At 37.2% G+C, this 18,423-nt stretch overlaps 1 protein-coding gene across 1 annotated transcript in view; it reads left to right on the forward strand.

The window, feature by feature from the left end:
* LOC147165207 (ephrin type-B receptor 1-like) overlaps positions 1 to 18,423 on the forward strand; it is a 298,813-nt gene that overhangs the window by 257,149 nt on the left and 23,241 nt on the right. Inside the window, exons 8-14 of the mRNA XM_086090150.1 lie at positions 2,384 to 2,459; positions 4,827 to 4,951; positions 8,394 to 8,559; positions 8,815 to 8,920; positions 9,545 to 9,606; positions 11,078 to 11,275; positions 17,708 to 17,955. Of these exons, the coding sequence (XP_085946276.1) occupies positions 2,384 to 2,459; positions 4,827 to 4,951; positions 8,394 to 8,559; positions 8,815 to 8,920; positions 9,545 to 9,606; positions 11,078 to 11,275; positions 17,708 to 17,955 (981 nt within the window). The remainder of the gene's footprint in view (positions 1 to 2,383; positions 2,460 to 4,826; positions 4,952 to 8,393; positions 8,560 to 8,814; positions 8,921 to 9,544; positions 9,607 to 11,077; positions 11,276 to 17,707; positions 17,956 to 18,423) is intronic.

Genomic DNA, 18,423 nt, shown 5'->3' on the forward strand with positions numbered 1-18,423 from the left:
AACCCATTATAGAATAAAACCAAATGTCCCGTTGAGATAAATTATATTGTGAATAAGTCGTTTAAGTGCACAAACTGTGACCATAATAAAACCTTTAATAACTGTAAAAGCAATGGTTTAACTCATATTTGAACATTTCTAATTATACTAACTTGTTAACTTAAACTTAAAGATGAATGAAGAGGGATATATATTTCAAATATTTGAAACAAATGTATTCACCAATTTATTGTTAAAAGCTGTAACACACACACACACACACACACACACACACACACACACACACACACACAATGCAACACCCTACCTTTCGTAAAAAAGAGGGATGTTCAATACCATTTCTTTTTTCAGACCAATACCAGTACGAGTACTCAATACTTGGGTAGTCACTGATACTGATACCAAGTACCGAAACAACTGGTACTTTTGATACATAAAATTCCCTCCCCAAAAACACTGAAAGATCATTTTAAAGAAAGACCTATATAGCCCAATATAGTATTTCTCCTTAAAATTGCATGAATTTTATGGCAATTTTGTAGGGTTCTCATTTCTAGTTCTTGATAGTAAAAGGTCCACAATAGGGCAGCTGATACTGTTATCGGTCACCGTTGCGTGTATCGTTACTTTGAAATAAGACCTGGTATCGGACAAATACCAGTACTCACCCTTCCCTAGAAAAGCCAACATAGCAGTCTACATCTTCACTGAGTGTTCCTATATACTTGTTGAATAGTAATTATAATAAATATCATCTGTCAGAGAATTCCTTACTTCACAAAAAACAATCCAATATGCAGTCAGAGAATCTTATCAAAGCAAAGGCAATGTAGCAAACGGAAGCATCCGATTCCTAACTAAGCAAAATCTGTAACATCTCTGAACACAAGCAACACTTCTGCTGGACATCCACAAGCAGTCTACTGGTGATACTTTTTTTTTGTATCGCTGAACAAAAGCATGTATCCGTATTTTTTTTCCTTGCCACCATTGGATTACTGTTACAACATGCCAAAAGAAACGTCAAAACTATTGTAAAGTTAATCCTTTGACGCTCGCTGAAATTAGTTTGAGTAGGATGATTAGTAGTAGTAGGTGTTATTTTTATTAACGATAACACAACGTGCCTGTACAGATGGTCCAGTCGATCAAAATTCATGCTGATATCAAGCACATATTTACAGTGTTGATTTTGAAATTAGTCATCTGAAGAGTGCATTCCCAGCAGTTATGGAAGTAACTGTTCACTTAATTACCTCACAGATGATTAAATCTGCTATAATGTCAGCCAAGAGATAAAGGGGTGCCTGTAAACTTGCTTTGGAAAACTCACTGGCCTTTTCATTTGGTAGACCTGCATAATCTGACATCTAGTACAAGAGTCATCAAAAATTCAAATAATCAACCTCAGTTTCGACTCAAACTCTTAATGATTGTTTAACAATATTTGAATTTTGTGGTTATAATTTGCAGTGGTGAAGGACTGTTGCATCATATTGATAGATGTTATTAATATTGAAATTAAGGGTGTCAGGCGATTAAGTTTTAAAATCATAATTAATTGCATGAAATTCTATATCTGTTCTAAATGTACAATAAAATGAATAAAATGTACAATAATGTTTTTTCTGAGTTTTCATACTCTTGTTAACATAAAAGTGGAAAAAAAATGTTAAGCTAATAGAAATATGACTGCATCTTTTAGTTATTGATACAGTAATTTAATACAGTAATTTAATGATTCATAAAAGTGAGTTAAAACTAAAAAGATGTACTGTACTGTAAAAAAAACAGTGTGATATTGATTTGTGTTGAGGTCATTTTTCTGCCACTAGATGGCACTGGCATTTGTAAGACATTGGTGACAGCTCAGTGCATTTTTCTTTTTATATTAAGAGCCATCTAATTTTTAACATTAAGTAACTTGTGAAATTCTGCACATTTTTAAAATTGTTAAATACTACTTGACCCCAGTCTCCACAAATATAAGGCATTATTATTACATTTATTACTGTTACATTTTGACGTGGACGTGTCTGCTGCGTTGCGACTGGAATTCCCCCAGTACAGGCTTTCCAAGTAAGGGGTGGTAATTAATCGCGTGTTTAAAAAATTAGTGGCATTAAAGGAACTTTAAATTAACTCCAAATTAACGCACTAATTAAATTACATCAACCCCATTTACTACAGCAAGTAGTGTTGTTCAATAATACTGCAAACCATAATGGTAAATATACTTTTACATGACATGTCTTCAATTGGATGTTGGTGTCCATAATTTTACTGGCTTGAGAGTGCATATGGCCCTTTGGAAAATGGATTTTATAATAACAGTTGTATAATGTATAAAATATAAGATGCTGATTATATTTACATTCTACAGGCTGTCAACGGAGTTTCCAACAAGAGCCCTTATCCCGCCCAGCAAGTGTCAATCAACATTACAACCAATCAAGCTGGTGAGTGCAAAAGCATTGTGTGAGTAAATGCATGTGTGTGCGGCCATCTGTGGGGTGTGTGTAATCGTACCCTGGGGCCGTGTGGATTATGTGAGCAAGGGATGGCTAGGGGGATAAAGGAAATTGAGCTGCAGCCTTTTAATTCATAAAACATGTTCTCAGCTTGTCATCTCTTTGCCTCTGTCTTCCTTCTACACCCCCTCGCTCCTCTGTGCTCCTGCAGCTTTCTTTCATCATGCTGTACTTTTTTGCCTCTGCCTTCCTCTTAGTTCTTGTTTTCTTTCTTGCCTTCAACCAATGGCCCTGGCCCTCCTTCCAGTCTCTGACAGCATACTTCTCACAGACTGTAAAGGCAGCCAAGTTACTGCTACATCAATACTTTATAGAGCCAGACTTAAATTAAATATCCACCCGCATTTAGATGTTTATATTCTGATGGAAAATAGTATTTACCTCATTTCCAGTATCCCAGGCTAATTTTTTCCCATTTTTTCTATATAAGTAATCCCTTTTCTTCTGAGCAGATCTAAAATCTACTGCCAGATCCAAACCTCCCTCATTCCATCAATGGTTTAGCATAAAAAAATACTTATTTTTCATCTCTATAAACAAGACCTTCTAAATCCATGCGCACGTTCTGAATATTTTCCAGGAGAAGTATTTAAAAGTGAGAATTGATTAGAGCAGTATTTTAAAGACATCATGAGTCAATGATTAGACTTAACAGCAGGGTTAATTTCGTTAACGAAAACTAAACAAAAATAATTTCATCAACACACATTTTTCACCGGACTAAAACTAAACTCGACTTGACTAAAACCCTCATTAATAAACAAAAACTGGCACAAAATCAGTATGCATTTTTGTCGACTAATGAAGACGAGACAAAAATTTACTTCACTTAATAAACACATCTGTGACAGTGTCATGTGACACAGAGTGACACAACAACTTTCAAATCTGCAAGTAGCAAGTGCAACATGCACAAACATGAGCCAGACAGGAGGTGGATTCATGGCAAAAAGTAAAAAGTGGCGGTTTGTTTGTGGGGGTGGGGGGTTTCGTGGGAAGAGCGGGGGCTGTGGGTCGGTGGGGTGCCTGGTGGGCCTGCCGTGCCTTGTTCTGCTGCGTTGGGCTGGGGGTGTGGGCCGTGTTGGGGTGGGGGGCGCTCCGGGCTCCTGGATTTGCTTTCCGGCCGGTTGCCCCCACTGGGCCTGGGGGTTGTACCCTGGCGCTGCCGGGGCCTGGGGGGTAGTGCTTGCCCTTTCCTGGCCGGAGTCGACGACTCCCCACTTTGGTGGATGTTTTCATGCATGCCAGATCCACCACACCGGCATCTACCGAAATTTAAACACAATCTGCTACTTCCTCTAGTCGCTGAATCGGTGGAGGCTGATGTCTGTGGATCTCACTCTACTTCATCTATCTTTCCTTCGTTTCTTTAGTCTTTCATTTGGTCTCTTCAGGTCTCTCTAATTTGTTGGAATTTATATACTTCTGGGGTTGGTGAAAAATTCTGGTTTATAACCCTGTGTGTAGTAGGTGGTGTCTGGATTTCTTCAACAACTTCACGACTCGGGATTCTGAAGTATTCGGTTTAGGTGAAGAGTATGGGATTTTTTTTATAGGTTTTAGGTGAATTTATGAGCACAAACTCACACGCACGCACATATGCACACGCACACACACGCACATGCTCACGCACAAAAAGAAAGAGAGCAATGATGATGACATGTTGAACCCGTAAGATTACCGAATGAACAATACTGAGCTTCCTCAAAAAAAGATGGAAACAAGTGTGACGGAAATTGGACTAAAACTGAGACTAAATTTAAAATTGGCGGATAAAATTAACACTACTTCTCAGTAGATGAATATCATGCACCGAACATTTTTACTGATAAAACCATTGTTCGTTACTATAGTCTCATATCATGAGCCCCATAAAACAAATTGTATTACGAATTATAGCAATGGATAAATATTTCCTAGCTGTTGTTTATCATGCACACATAACCGTTACGTTGTCTGCATCTATTTCTCGTCTCATCCCTTCACCTCTCAAAGTAATATCGAAATAAGATTAAAAAAATAAAAATAAAAAACCTAAAAATCCCAGTATCAAAACCATAAATACACAAAACACTTTGGCCAACAGCCACAGGCCATTAAAATGATGTGTAAAATGCATTATAGCCATTATTCTTGCTACCCCATTAGTGGCAAGCACATTTTCATGATGGGGTAAAATGCTTCTTCGGTGGTTGTAAATAATCCAACAGATGTCATTGCATCATTATATATATTTGCATAATTCTTGTATGCTTGAATGCTAACTGTGTGCACCTGTGTGTGCATTTTTAACAGCACCTTCAGTGGTACCGATAATGCACCAAGTGAGCTCAACAAGCCGCAGTTTCTCATTGTCGTGGCCGCCCCCTGAACATCCCAACGGAATCATCCTCGACTATGAGATACAATACTATGATCAGGTATATTTGGATGATTAATGTGCTTTTGTGTGCTTTTTCCATACTGTTCAATACCAGCAGTCCATTAGATTCAATAAAATGGGCAAACCAAATGCAGTATCATCAGTTATCACGACTGTCGGAGCTGCAGTGTTGACACGGTTTGCTCAATTTAACTCCCTCACTGCTAAAATACTGTAAACAACCATTTAGTCATTGTTCATCTCAGGTATTGGCAAATGCAAAAAGTGGGCTCTGGCTGTGCTTCATTCAAAAATATTTTAATTTTGTAAAATAACAGCATGCATGATAGAGCTTACTAGCTAGCCTATATTTCTTTATAATTAAGTAAGATTTTCTTTTTGGAATAAAAATGCACAAAAAAATCTATATTTCAACTTAATATTGACACCTTTTTAAAATAATAATAAAGAGTATTTTTTCAGGTAACAAAAAAATTAACCATTTGCATCATAAGGAGATGGTTTAGGCAAAAAAAAAATCATCAAAAATCATTTCTTTTAAGCAGTAGACGATATGTCTTATTTAGACTATTAATGGGCCATTTTATACAAGTTTGGTAGCACAAGATTAATAATCAAACAGAAGAAAGCGTTCCGAAAAGATATGGGAAAACCCCTCCCCCTTCGGGCCAATTAAAGGAAGTCTGCCAACTAGCAACATTTTGCCACCTCAACAAGTACTTCAGGCTCCAGGTTCGTTTGAGTTGGAAAATGACAAATTCTGTTGGACAGTGATGGAACACTGACCATTTGTTGTTCATTGGTGTTCAATAATAATAAAAAGGTAACTGATCATATTATTGGTCTTGTTGTTATTAAAGATTGTAACAAAATAACTGTGTGGCGGGAGTGTGAAAAGAGCCCTTATGGGTACAATCAGGAACACCACCACCAAAGGTCCCTCATGTGGGTTCTAGCTAGAGTCCAACTTGAGCCCATCTGCACAGCAAAAATTGGTTAAAAGTATATATATATATATACACACACAGTATATATTTATATATATATGTGTGTGTGTGTGTGTGTGTGTTATTAATACACTATAAGGGCAAAGTGAGAGCAAAGAAAGAGAAACCACTCTCCAAAAATGTGCTAGCTGCAATCTATCAAAATCAAGCCATTGGTTGAAAAAGGCAAAATAACATATAATGAAATTTTCATTTCACTGTTTCTTCTTTTTATATTGATTACAGTATATTACAGACAAAAATAATATGTCAGCTGTTTTTCCCGTACTGCCACCTCTTTGTTTTCACCCCGTCAACCCTCCTCCTGACTTCCTCATCCATTGCCTTCACTCTTGTAGATAATGAGGTTTGAATTCCACAAATTTAATATGGTACAGGGTGGTAGGATTTTTTTTCCCTCTTGCTTATCTCTGGCTACCAGACCTTCCCAGATGGGGGCCAGCCTAACCTCCACTCTGTGGCAGGCAAAAAGATCCTCAACACCCACACTTATGCCTACAAAAATCAAAAGAAAAAAACGCGCACACACACGCACACGCACGCACGCACGCACACACACACACACACACACACACACACACACACACACACACACACACACACACACACACACACACACACACACACACACACACACACACAAACACACCTCACCTAAAAACCCAGTTCCTGTGGTCAGTTGTCATTTTATAATTTTTTATTGTTCACTGAACAAAAATGTGCCTGTAAGTGTTTTTTGTGTCTTTAGTATCAATCAGAGCTCAGTTGTTTGTCTTTATGAATTATTGGCTTAGTTATGCCATTGTAAAGAAAATATTTTAGTATAACCAATAAAAGTTAGCATGTTTTTTTTCTGGGACAAATGGTTTGTTGTTTTTTGCGCAATGACAGTTACTGTAGTCAAAATGCAGTGACCTTTCAATGCTTTCACAAACTAATTTGTTTGGTACAGTAAATCATTCTACACAGTACATCCATGAACCTAATTTAGTTTATATTCTCTCTTTCCTTTTTCTCTCTTGAACACTGTTCTCCATCTTCTTCCAGGCCTCTGTCATCCTTACAGCACCCCCCCCCCCCCCCCACACACACACCCTGCCCCCGCACAGCTTTCAAACCATCATCATCGCTATCATCCTTTTCCTCTTATTTTTTTATTCAGCTCCAGGATAACCCTGACTGGAATTAAGAAGCTAGTGTGTGGTTTAGTTGTGATTGAAGCAACTTGCCTTGGGTTTATAAGATAGGGTCTGTACTTCTGATATGTTATCAACAAGATAACTAATGGAAATTGAGTTTTTTCCAGGTAAACATGTCTATACGTTGACTCTTTTTAATCAGGGTTCGAAATTAACTTTTCACATCAGCTATTGACTCTCTAAAGTTACTAGCCAATAAGAATTTCCACCAGCCATTTTTATTTTACCTTTAGCACCACTGTTTTCATTATCCCCTGCCACATGAAAGCGGCGCAACATTGCTATGTTTTTTTTGCTAAAAGAAATGAAGAATATACAAGAATAATATTCCAGGGCCACTATAGCAGTATTACTTTCTTTTTATTGATCTGAGAATAAATTACAAAATAAATATATAAATAAATTGATTGATCAAATTAATTATAAAATGTTTCCCCGTACACACCGTACCCTCACTCCTCTTATGAGTGTTTTCTATGTATGTTTGAGATGTCCTACTGTGTGAGTCATCATCAAACACACCTCAAGTTTACTGCCAAACGCGACTGATGTTTTTGTTTTTCTTTCGCTTCCCTTGACGCACCCCTATTGTATGGACAATACAGACAATGGCACTGACACAAACTGGTGCATCCCTGAATCAATTTCAATGTAACAAAATATCCTTGGAAAAATATAAATCCATAATGGAAAAATATATTATGGTATAGTGTTAACTGTATATATCATGTACACTATGTTAAAAAAAAATTAAACAGGAAGATGCTAACAATTGATTAAATAAACACTTCACATCAATAAAACTACCCCTACCTGAACAAAAAAAAAATACAAACAATTAAAGATGAGCATTACATGCAAATTAGGTAAAACTGACTTTGCTACTACTGTCTCATCTGAGTGATTTGATGTGCATACAGAGCTATTTGAATAAATTACAGTAATATTATATAAACCAGTTTCCAAAGGATGACGCGAAAATCCTGTGTGCAAAGATGGTGATTGTCATTTAAATCCAAGTTATCAGCTGTAGCTGTCTGGTGTGCCGGCAAGCTGGGTTCATGTGTGACTCACAGTCAAGACTACAATTTAGTAATTTGTCACACCAAGTCTCTGCTCTTTGGAGATATGTTCCATACCATGGCATAGCTGATGCGTAATCCAGCCGAAGTGCACTAGATAAAGGTCATTGTAGTTTTTGATCATATGGAAAGTTCAATTGAGGATCAGTATTCTTTCTCAGAAATGGCATCTCTCTGTACTGTCCTCACAGTCTCAACCGTCAGAGTCGAACAGTTCAGTAGTTCAGAGCGAGACCCCCAGAGTGATTCTAGAGGGGCTGAGGCCTGGCACCGGCTACGTGGTTCAGGTGAGGGCCCGCACTGTGGCTGGCTACGGAGGTTACAGCAAAAAGATGCTCTTCCAAACGCTCACTGATGGTAAGTGTGTGGGTGTGCTGCTGCAGTAGTGTGTGTGGTGTGGAGGAGTGGGAGCTGCATGTGCAATCAAAGGATATGAGTGGTTTAGCTAGATTGGATATCTGTCTGGAATTTTTTTCAGTCTACCTGACGTGTACTGTATGCGGGCTTTCGAAACATATTGTATGTTGTTCAATTTCTTTTTGTATTATTTTAAGTGTTTCAGCAATTCATCTGCAGTGCAATTTAATGAGCATTATTCGTATGTTTTTGCAGATGAGTTCAAGTCAGAGCTTGGACAACAGCTCTCCCTGATTGCAGGCTCCTTAGTAGGCGGTGTTTGTATTGTTTCTCTGGTAGCCATCGCCATCATTTGTACCAGGTGATACACCCATTAAAAAATAAATAAAATACTTCTCATACTCTGCATCCATGCCAGCGGAAATGATCTGCTTTCCACTGATCTCCTTGATCTGCTCACATGATATGGTATAGGCTGAAAAGCTTACTTAAGCGTCACTTGCTTCAGGATACTTGCTTTCCAATTGGGGCTCATTTGTGAGTTTGTTAAAAGTAGCAGCCCTGTAATCCCAAAATTGTCTGCGTCAAACTAAAATGGCTGACTTTCAGTTGACTTTCAGGCATAGGTCTTGACATGTACACTCCATAAAATATATACAGTACATTTACTAGCACTTTGGTAGAGGAATTATTATTATTATTTTTTTTGGTATGTTGAAGCACGTGACTTGTTTGACGCCTACTGAAGGTGTCTGTGTGAGGATCTGTTACTGTACAAATAATAATAATAATAAAAATAATGATAAAAATAATACAAATAAAAATGTTTCTTCTACTCAGATAAAAGTCGACAAAACACAACAGTGACACATCAAACTAATACTAATGAATACCTACTAATTACCCCGTTTTTGTATCAGTATGTCTAGCTGTCTTATACCTTCTTGTCTTACTTCTTGTTTGTTTGCATGTTCTTTCCCCGCAGGAGAAGGCAGTTGAAAGAGAGTGCGTATGGTGACAAGCTGCAGCAGTACAATGCAGGGGGAGGTATAACCCATTGTTTATGTTAAATACACATTTGTATATGATATAAGCAAAAGTATTTAGACATTAGGCCATTAAATAGTTAACGGTATTGCCACAATATTACTAAAATAATGCACTGAAAGCATTGAATAATGTTTTATTTTGAATGCAAAAATATAAAATCAGCAACCCTGTCTTATTTTTTATACAAAGTACATTGGAATTTATAAACAGCAACAACAAGAGTGAACTTAGATGCATGCTGCCGGACACTACAAACAGTGCTATGTTTAATAGCGGTGAGAATATAAAAACAATCTAATTAATTTTAATCAAATACAAATATATTACATTAAAAATATATTGTTTTAAGAGTTCTGCACCAATTGCTCAAATGTCTGTCAAAAGTCTGCCTTCTCTAGACTTTATCAGAATTATGTTAGTGCTTACTCATGTAGAAGATCACTTCAAAATGGTCTAATGTTTTGTTCTTACCCATCTGATAATGGTAATAATAATAATAATGCATCCGATTTATGTAGCGCTTTTCTAGACACTCAAAGACGCTTTGCAGAGGAATGGATACATTATTCTGTGGGTGTTCTTAGCTATCTGTGTGTTTGGTACCTTTATCCTTTTGGAGGACCAATGGCCTGCGCCTTAGGCCAAGCTTTCTTTCTTGAATGGAAAAGCACAAACAATTTTGCTTCTGCCATGTGTACAAAGAAAATAACATCATACCTCCCGGAATATGTTGAGGAGGCTAGCTCACGTTGTGGGCTGTTTTGTTGCATCAGGCACAGGGTGTCCTAAATCTGTGCAGGGTACAATTAAATCTCAAGACAATCCAGGCATTCTGGAGTGAAATGTACTGCTTAGTGTCAGAAAGTTTGGTCTCTGTGCAAACACGGAAGAGTCCCACTGAACATCAACAGATGGAGTTGGCTGAAATGCAGTGTACCTGTTGACAAGTGCACACGTCTCACCGAGAGTTACCGTAACCGTGTGAGTGCAGTGATGGTTTCAAAAGTTTACGTAACATAAAATTGAAGGAGACACATGCATTTTTTAAACAATTTAAAATAGTTCCCAGGTGTCTTAAAAACATATATGTGGCATGTTTTCTTCCCCAGGCCAAGCATCAAGAATTACAGTATATCACATTTTTCACACCCAATTTCCTGTCTTGCAAATATCAAGATATTTTAGGGCCCAATCTACACTCAATGGACAGTGAATGGAGCCGCCAAACCAAGCAGCGGTTAGATAAAAGTGAGGTAGTAGTACAGACAAAATTTCAGAAATAGCTGCGTAAATAATTGAGTAATTACTTGGTTGTTGGTAGTGTTAGTGTACAAGATGTTAAAAAGTCAACTTTCCATAATACTGTATGTTTTAGTTAGTTTTTGTCAATTTTTAGGGTAATTTTTCTTTATTATTCAAGTACCAAGAATGTTGCCTACAAAGTATAAAGCTGTGTCTCTTTTATCAGAGGTGACGCTGAGGACTGACATGTTTAGTGGTCCTACCCCCACGGTGACCTTCCCGACCCTGTCTGATGGTCACAGTTCACCGGGGGTCAAGATATATATCGACCCTTTCACCTACGAAGACCCCAATGAGGCTGTACGAGAGTTTGCCAAGGAAATAGATCCCTCATGTGTCAAGATAGAGGAAGTCATTGGCTCAGGTAAGCGTTTTTATATACCTGTCATCATTGAATATTGTGTCATTCATCTCTGGCATGCAAGCATTCAGTTTGAAGTTTGTTTATCAATTCTATAATGACTACAAAGTCAGTGAGTGGAGCACAGATCACCTCCAACAAGGTTGAACTGTTAACAAAAAAACATTGAGTGTCATGTTTTTGTTGTTCTTCTATTTGTTAGTGATCAACCTATTTTCTGGTTCATTAAATATCTTGTCTTTGTAGTGTATTTAATTGAAAATAGAAAGAAAAGAATTAGCAAATCATTATTTTGTTATTATTTATTTATATATTGTTGTATTTATTTTGTATTCTGCTTTATGTTTTACACAACGTCCACACTTCATTGGAATTTGGGTTTGTACGTTCAAAGCAGAAAAAATTCACATTGTCCTTTTGGAATAAGCTTTACCGACTATTGCAGCGCCACACTAATGTCAGATGATGCAACGGTTAAGCCAGAGTTGACTGTCAGTAATTATAGAGATGGTAAGTCAGTAAATTGTCGAAGTAAGTTTCCTAAAGATTGTGAGGGTGAACTGAGTAATCGCCAGTATTGCCTGCTAACTTTAGTTGTTAGTTGTTAGCTGGCTCGGTATTTTACTTTTACTTCATGTTTAATGATATCCCATGTTTTCAAAGGTAGAGACTTTTATTTTTGTAATATTAGCATTAGAATTGAACATATTTTTACACTTAAACTACACACTTGTGTGATATAAATGAGACTTGTATTACTCAGTCGTCATTAGTCAAAACCAATCAGCATTTTAAGGTTCCACTGTGTATTCTTCACAATGTTTTCAGAAAGACACATTGGCAATGCTTGTTTGTTCCTTCCAAGAGACAGCCTGTCACTTGAGCCGACAGATAACAGTAGGCTAAATAAACCAATTTTACATGTCAGTGAGCATGAGGCGGGAACAAGCCATTCCAATTATTTTTGTGTGCTTTGAAGTTGAGAAAGATTTGCTTTCATTTATGCTGAAACATCCACCAGAGGATAAGTTGTGTCAATGCAGCTATCTCAATGTAAAATTGTGTTTGACGTGTTGCTTAAAATTGTAGTTTTGCATTCTAGCTGTCATAAGTGCAAAGTGAAACTTCAACAAACAGAAGAAAATTTGGATAAAGTCAAATTTAAATGCAAACTTAAATCCTTGCATGGAGCAATTTAGTTTAGACATATAATGAATATTTTCGTTTAATGATTTAAAACAGCTTTCAGGTGTCTATGAAATGTCTGAAATAAGATGAAGAATTGTTCTACATTTTACAGACCATATTTTTCCAAATTCTTCCTGACATTAGCCTGTTTCGAGGGGGCCCTGTTTGTTTGGGCCATGTTTGTCTCATGTAAGTGAGCTGTTTATTTCCCCACCCTGTATATTGCTGGCTCAATGGTGAGTACAGAATATTGTAGAAATCAATTCAATGAACCAGTGCTTCTCAATTACAACTTGACATGATTTGCCCATGGAGGTCTGCAGTTCCTTGTATTCATACTTTGCTGGCTTCAATTTACTACATAGACTCAGTACACCTCTCGCACTCTGAATTTAAAGAGAATGAGAGGAGCCACTTCCATTGGCTGGGAAATAAAGGAGGCGGTGTTCACGTGCAGAATGGCACAAACCTTCCATTTCATACACCAATGGGAGGCTGCTGCCAGGTCCACTGGGAGCAAATTGAGGTTCAGCATCTTGCCCAAACCCAAGCACATTTCGACATGGTCAAAATCGAACCCAGAACCTTCGGGTTGAGAAACAAACATTCTACAACTGACCCATGCCGCCCCTAAATGGTTATTCACACTTGGCAAGTGGACAGGCACTTAAGAAAAACAATTACAAGCAAAGTCAATTTCACATAATATGGCCCCATTAGGGTACATGTTACATGTTACATGTAATGCATGTATGCCACTCAGAATTAAGAGAACCTTCTCATGCAGACCCTCATCTTCCATGTTGTTGGTTGTACTGTTGACAAATTTATCATATTTATGCCTTTTCTTTGCGAAATTAACAATCAATTGGCATCTGTCGAAATGTCACTTTGAATTTTTTAAAGTCTATTAAATAACACATTTACAAGGAGAGATATTGAAGTAATTAGTCTCAAGAGTATTACTTTGTACTCTGTGACTTTCTGATTTGAATTATGACAGAGCGGTGTCATGCACTGCTTACAAATATTTGTCCAACAACCACACGGAAGGTGGTTATCAATCATTTCACTTTAGAAAATTATTGTGTCTCTTGCATTACTTGTATCATAAATGCATATAATTACATATTGATATTCATACACAAAATTTAATCTGATACTTCTTATTGATTTTGAATAACTTTGCTGATATAAGCAGACCAAGTTAGTGTCTTAGGTCGACTCCAACTCATTTTTCGGTCTGTAAATATAAAGTATGTTTATCCCCCGATGTTACTGGGCCAGAATTAACTCTGGGAAATGTCTTTTTGGCTGATAGAAGCCATGTAGCACATTCGGAATTTCACCACTTGAGAGAATGCCCTGAACATCAATCGATCATTTTAGTCTCTGGTTTTATTTCTCTCGGGGCAAGGTTTCTTACCTCAGTCGGATATCACAGCAACATAAAACCCTTAGGGAGAGCAAGAAAAAATATGACTTTGGGTGATTTGACGAGAGACATTGTTTCCTTTCTTTGTTTTGTATGTTTTTTTCTAATATACAATACTCAACTCAACTCCCTTTCTTCATCTTTCAGTGTGTTTCAGGCCCTCATAAGTATTAAATATTGTTTACCTTTTGAGAAATGCTAAAATAAAAGAAGCAAGGGAGGGAAAGCTAACAATTGGATGTGGAGGGAAGATAAAAGGCGAACACACCCTGAGGAGATTAAAAAAATACATCTCCATATTCTCTCTTACTGTTCAAAACAGTTTCACATTTACCTTAGAACTACCACTTCATCTGTTAGAAACACTTCTATAATTTTAACACGTAAACTTAAAGAACGATAGACTTGGCTATTTCCATATCCGCCACTTGACTTCAACTGTTTCACCTCATCTGCCCTCTGATAAGTGTCTCTTCTTTTTCATCAAATCTTTCAAAGCATATATATCCTGTCCTCCCCTCATCTTCCCTTCCTTACACTCTGTACTCTATACATTACTCATTATATTGATTTAGAGCTGTGACAGTACATTTTAATGAACGCTGAGATGGGCTGCAGAGATCACTGTGAGACAGCCTGTCATCCAATTCACATCGCTCATCCTTTATTTACACACCCATATATCTAGACTGTCAGCTCTTATTTTGAAGTAATATCCAGTTCTCATCAACCTTAATAGTAGAAGGCTGAAATTATGTTGACGATGGTTTAAGAAATGAAGAAAAAGAAAAAAGTTTGTTTTCATCCAGGGCGCCCAAAGTCATTTTGATAGGCTCTATCTCAGCCATGACCACAAAGAGGAGAAGAACTAGAGAGGATGGATGTACCTGTTACAAAATATATTCATTAAGTACATATACACCGTCGAAAGACGTTAAATTCAAGAGCTGTATCAAAAATTCTTCAATGGTATTTAGTTGAGGTTATGCGGAAAATCATGTATCAAGTTAAACTTCAGTTTTCTGGGAATGTAGTGTTTTCATGCCATTCACAACAGATTGGAATATTTCCTGTATTTTATCAGCAGAAAGGTGCATCATTTAATGTGGAACAACCTCCTTAAGTACATTTGCTTTGATTAGGTACATTTAAGAAACTCATTATCAAACCTTGATATCATTTATTCATTCATTTCATGAACTGCTTATCCTCATTGCTCCTCACACATGAGTGTGCTTGCAGCAATGATATTCATTTATTCAAAACTAGGGAAGTTCAATACCACTTTATTTCAGACTGATACCAGTATGAGTCACCAATACCAATACCAAGTACTGATACAACTAGTACTTTTGATACATGAAATCCCCCCCTACCAAAAAATCAGTTACAGATTATTCTAAAGAAAGACCTATATATCCCAATATAGCATTTTTCCTTAAAATTGCATATTTTTAATGACAAATTTCTATTCTTTTAATTTTTAATATCTAGTTCCTAATCCATAAAACAGGCACAAGAGGGCTGCCGATACTGGAATTGGTACCTTGAAATAAGGCCTGCTATCAGCCCGATCTCCTACACTACTCACAAAAAGTTAGGGATATTTGACTTTCAGGTGAAATTTATGAAAAATGTCAAAAGTTCATGCTACAGTGATATCATATCATGAAAGCATAAACTTAAGTAGAAGGATGCACTGGTGATTTACTCATCTAAAACAATTAATTGAAAGAAAAGTTAACAATAGTGGGTACACCACAACCAAAAATTTCAACGTCTCAATAACTCGTCATGTCATCAATTACAGCTTGGTAACGACCTCTCATGCTGTTGACAAGTTGACTCATTGTCTGCTGAGGCATGGCATCCCACTCTTGTTGAAGGGCAGCCCTCAGGTCATTGAGGTTCCGGGGTGCAGAGTTTCCAGCCTCTACATGGCGACTCAGCTGACAGGTTTTCAATAGGATTCAGGTCTGGAGAAAGTACAGGCCATTCTATTTGAGGTACACCAGTCTCCAAAAGCCGTTCCCTGATGATGCCACCTCAATGAGCTGGAGCATTGTCATCCAGAAGTTGAAATTAAGAAGTTAATTAGGACATTGTTAAATAATTACAATTATAATTTTTATTTCTTTTCCAGCCCAAATAAAGTAAGAAATTATTGAGTTTATTTGCTTAAAAAATGATTTTGGTGGTGTTAACGTTATACACTGAAACAGATAAACAAACTTCGAAAACCACATAATCTTAATCAAATGTATTCTACCAATTCAATTTAACTTTAAATCACTATATTTATTAAGACTATGTTTAAAGTCACTCTTCAATGTTAAAAAATATTCTTATACAGTTGTTATTTATTTGTACTAATATAACAGCCAAGATATTTTATTTTACAACTTTGTATCTTAAATTGTTTAAATGTATCCAGTTTTCCCCGGCTTTGACCAACAGACAAAATTTCAGTCTTACTAACATTTATTTTTAAAAATGTATTCATTATACTAAGCCAGAGGTGGGCAATCTCTGTCCTCGAGGGCCGGAGTCCTGCAGGTTTTGGAGGTTTCTCACTTCCAACACAACCTGATTCCAATCAACAGGATCATTATGAGGTTTATGCAAAGCTTGCTGATGAGCTGATCATATATCAGCTGTGTTGGAGAAGGGCAACATGCAAAACCGGCAGGACTCCGGCACCTCTGTACTAAGCACACTAGGAATTTAGTTGTCCAAATTAGTTTGATATTGCAACAAATCATCAGCATATAAACTTAATTTATCTTCATTTTTACCTATGGTAATTCCAGTTATACTTTCTACCTGTCTAATTTTTTCAGCCAAAGGTTCTATTGCCATCGCGAATAATGCAGGGGACAATGGACACCCTTGAGCAGTACCTCAGCTGAATGAAACACCATTGGTATAAACTTGTGCCTTAGGAACTCTATATAAGGTTTTTAAGATTAGAAAAAGTAATCAATTGTAAAATACAATAGTAATATAATCATTGTCATTATCATCTCATTTAAAATGGAAATCTGCCACTTAAAAGTTTTAAATAAGCTGATGGCCATACACGGTTCGTATGACCTTTGTGGTTGTGGATTTATAACAAGTACTTTGAAAATTACAAACTAGTCATATAGTCTTATAATGTATTGGTGTTGCTAAGGGTGTAGACATCAGCCCTCCTAAAAAGTGACAGGTTCTTCAGAAACATTCCAAAACTTTCCAACTTTGCCTATGTTAATTCCAACTATTGCTTAGCTCCAATCTTGTTCATATTGGCAAGGAACCCCAGGTGAGAAAGTACTATTTTTTTAAATGCTACATATCAAGACAGGCTCTTCTTATTGTGTGTGCAATATTTACATTATGGCCTATGCAAATAAACCAATCAATCTTAGTTGCACAGTTTTTCAATGGTCAGATTGGTAATTTGGTTCTCTGGTCTTGACCAAATGCAGAAAATTATACATGGCCCTGCTTTGCTAAACATTCACTTTTGGCATTTTCGTTATCGACCAAACCGGATAACCGTGAAGCCATGATCTGATTCACGGGTCTGTGTTTTTGGCACGTCATGTACTCATTCAAGAGAAACTGACCTGAGCCACACCATCCTTTCAAACGGCAGGCCTGAGAAATCACACCAGAATTCACTTTAGCTGGAAAAAAACTGTTACCACACCTTATTGAGTTGAACCACAATCCAAAACTCAGCAGTGGGTGAATTTGAGCCTCAAGCATGTTGATTCCGTTCCATGGAAAAGGTTGTGTTTTGAGCCACGTCACGCATTCTCTTCCAGGTGAGTTTGGAGAGGTGTACAAAGGCCGACTAAAACCTGTGGGCAAGAGAGAAATTCCTGTTGCCATCAAGACTCTGAAGGTTGGCTACTCTGAGAGGCAGCGGCGGGACTTTCTGTCTGAGGCTTCAATCATGGGCCAATTCGACCAACCCAACATCATTAGGCTGGAGGGCGTGGTGACCAAGAGCAGGCCCACAATGATTATTACAGAATTCATGGAAAATGGAGCTCTTGACTCATTTCTCAGGGTAAGTTATAAATAATTTTGCATCACACACATTTTTTTGTAAAAGTATGACTTTTTTTCAAATATATTTGAAGGTGATGAAACATTTTACACCATTGCACTTTCTTTGCACCATGCACGCACACACACAGAGCAGCAGGAGATAGGAAATGCAGGAAACAAACCCTTCAAAGACACCATGGAAAATTATTTAACAGGTATAAAAAGAAAGGCAGGAGAGAGTTGTAAAAAGGGGGAAGTCAACCCAAAACAATTCTTAATAACGATAACATGTTGTTTGTACCCCCACGAGTCACAACACAGCATTGTAATTAATATTGTGATTGTGGAAGATGACTTCAGCAGCAAAATTCACCCATTTTTATCCATCTTATGCATGGGGAGGGCGATTTATTTTTAAGTATATAATTTTTTGTCTTTTAACGTTTATTTCGCCACTTGCTCTCGACTGTAAATTACATCACAGTTG

This window comes from Leptonotus elevatus, chromosome 11 (genome assembly GCF_054856555.1).
Source record: "Leptonotus elevatus isolate MCC_2025b chromosome 11, RoL_Lele_1.0, whole genome shotgun sequence".
NCBI lineage: Eukaryota > Metazoa > Chordata > Actinopteri > Syngnathiformes > Syngnathidae > Leptonotus > Leptonotus elevatus.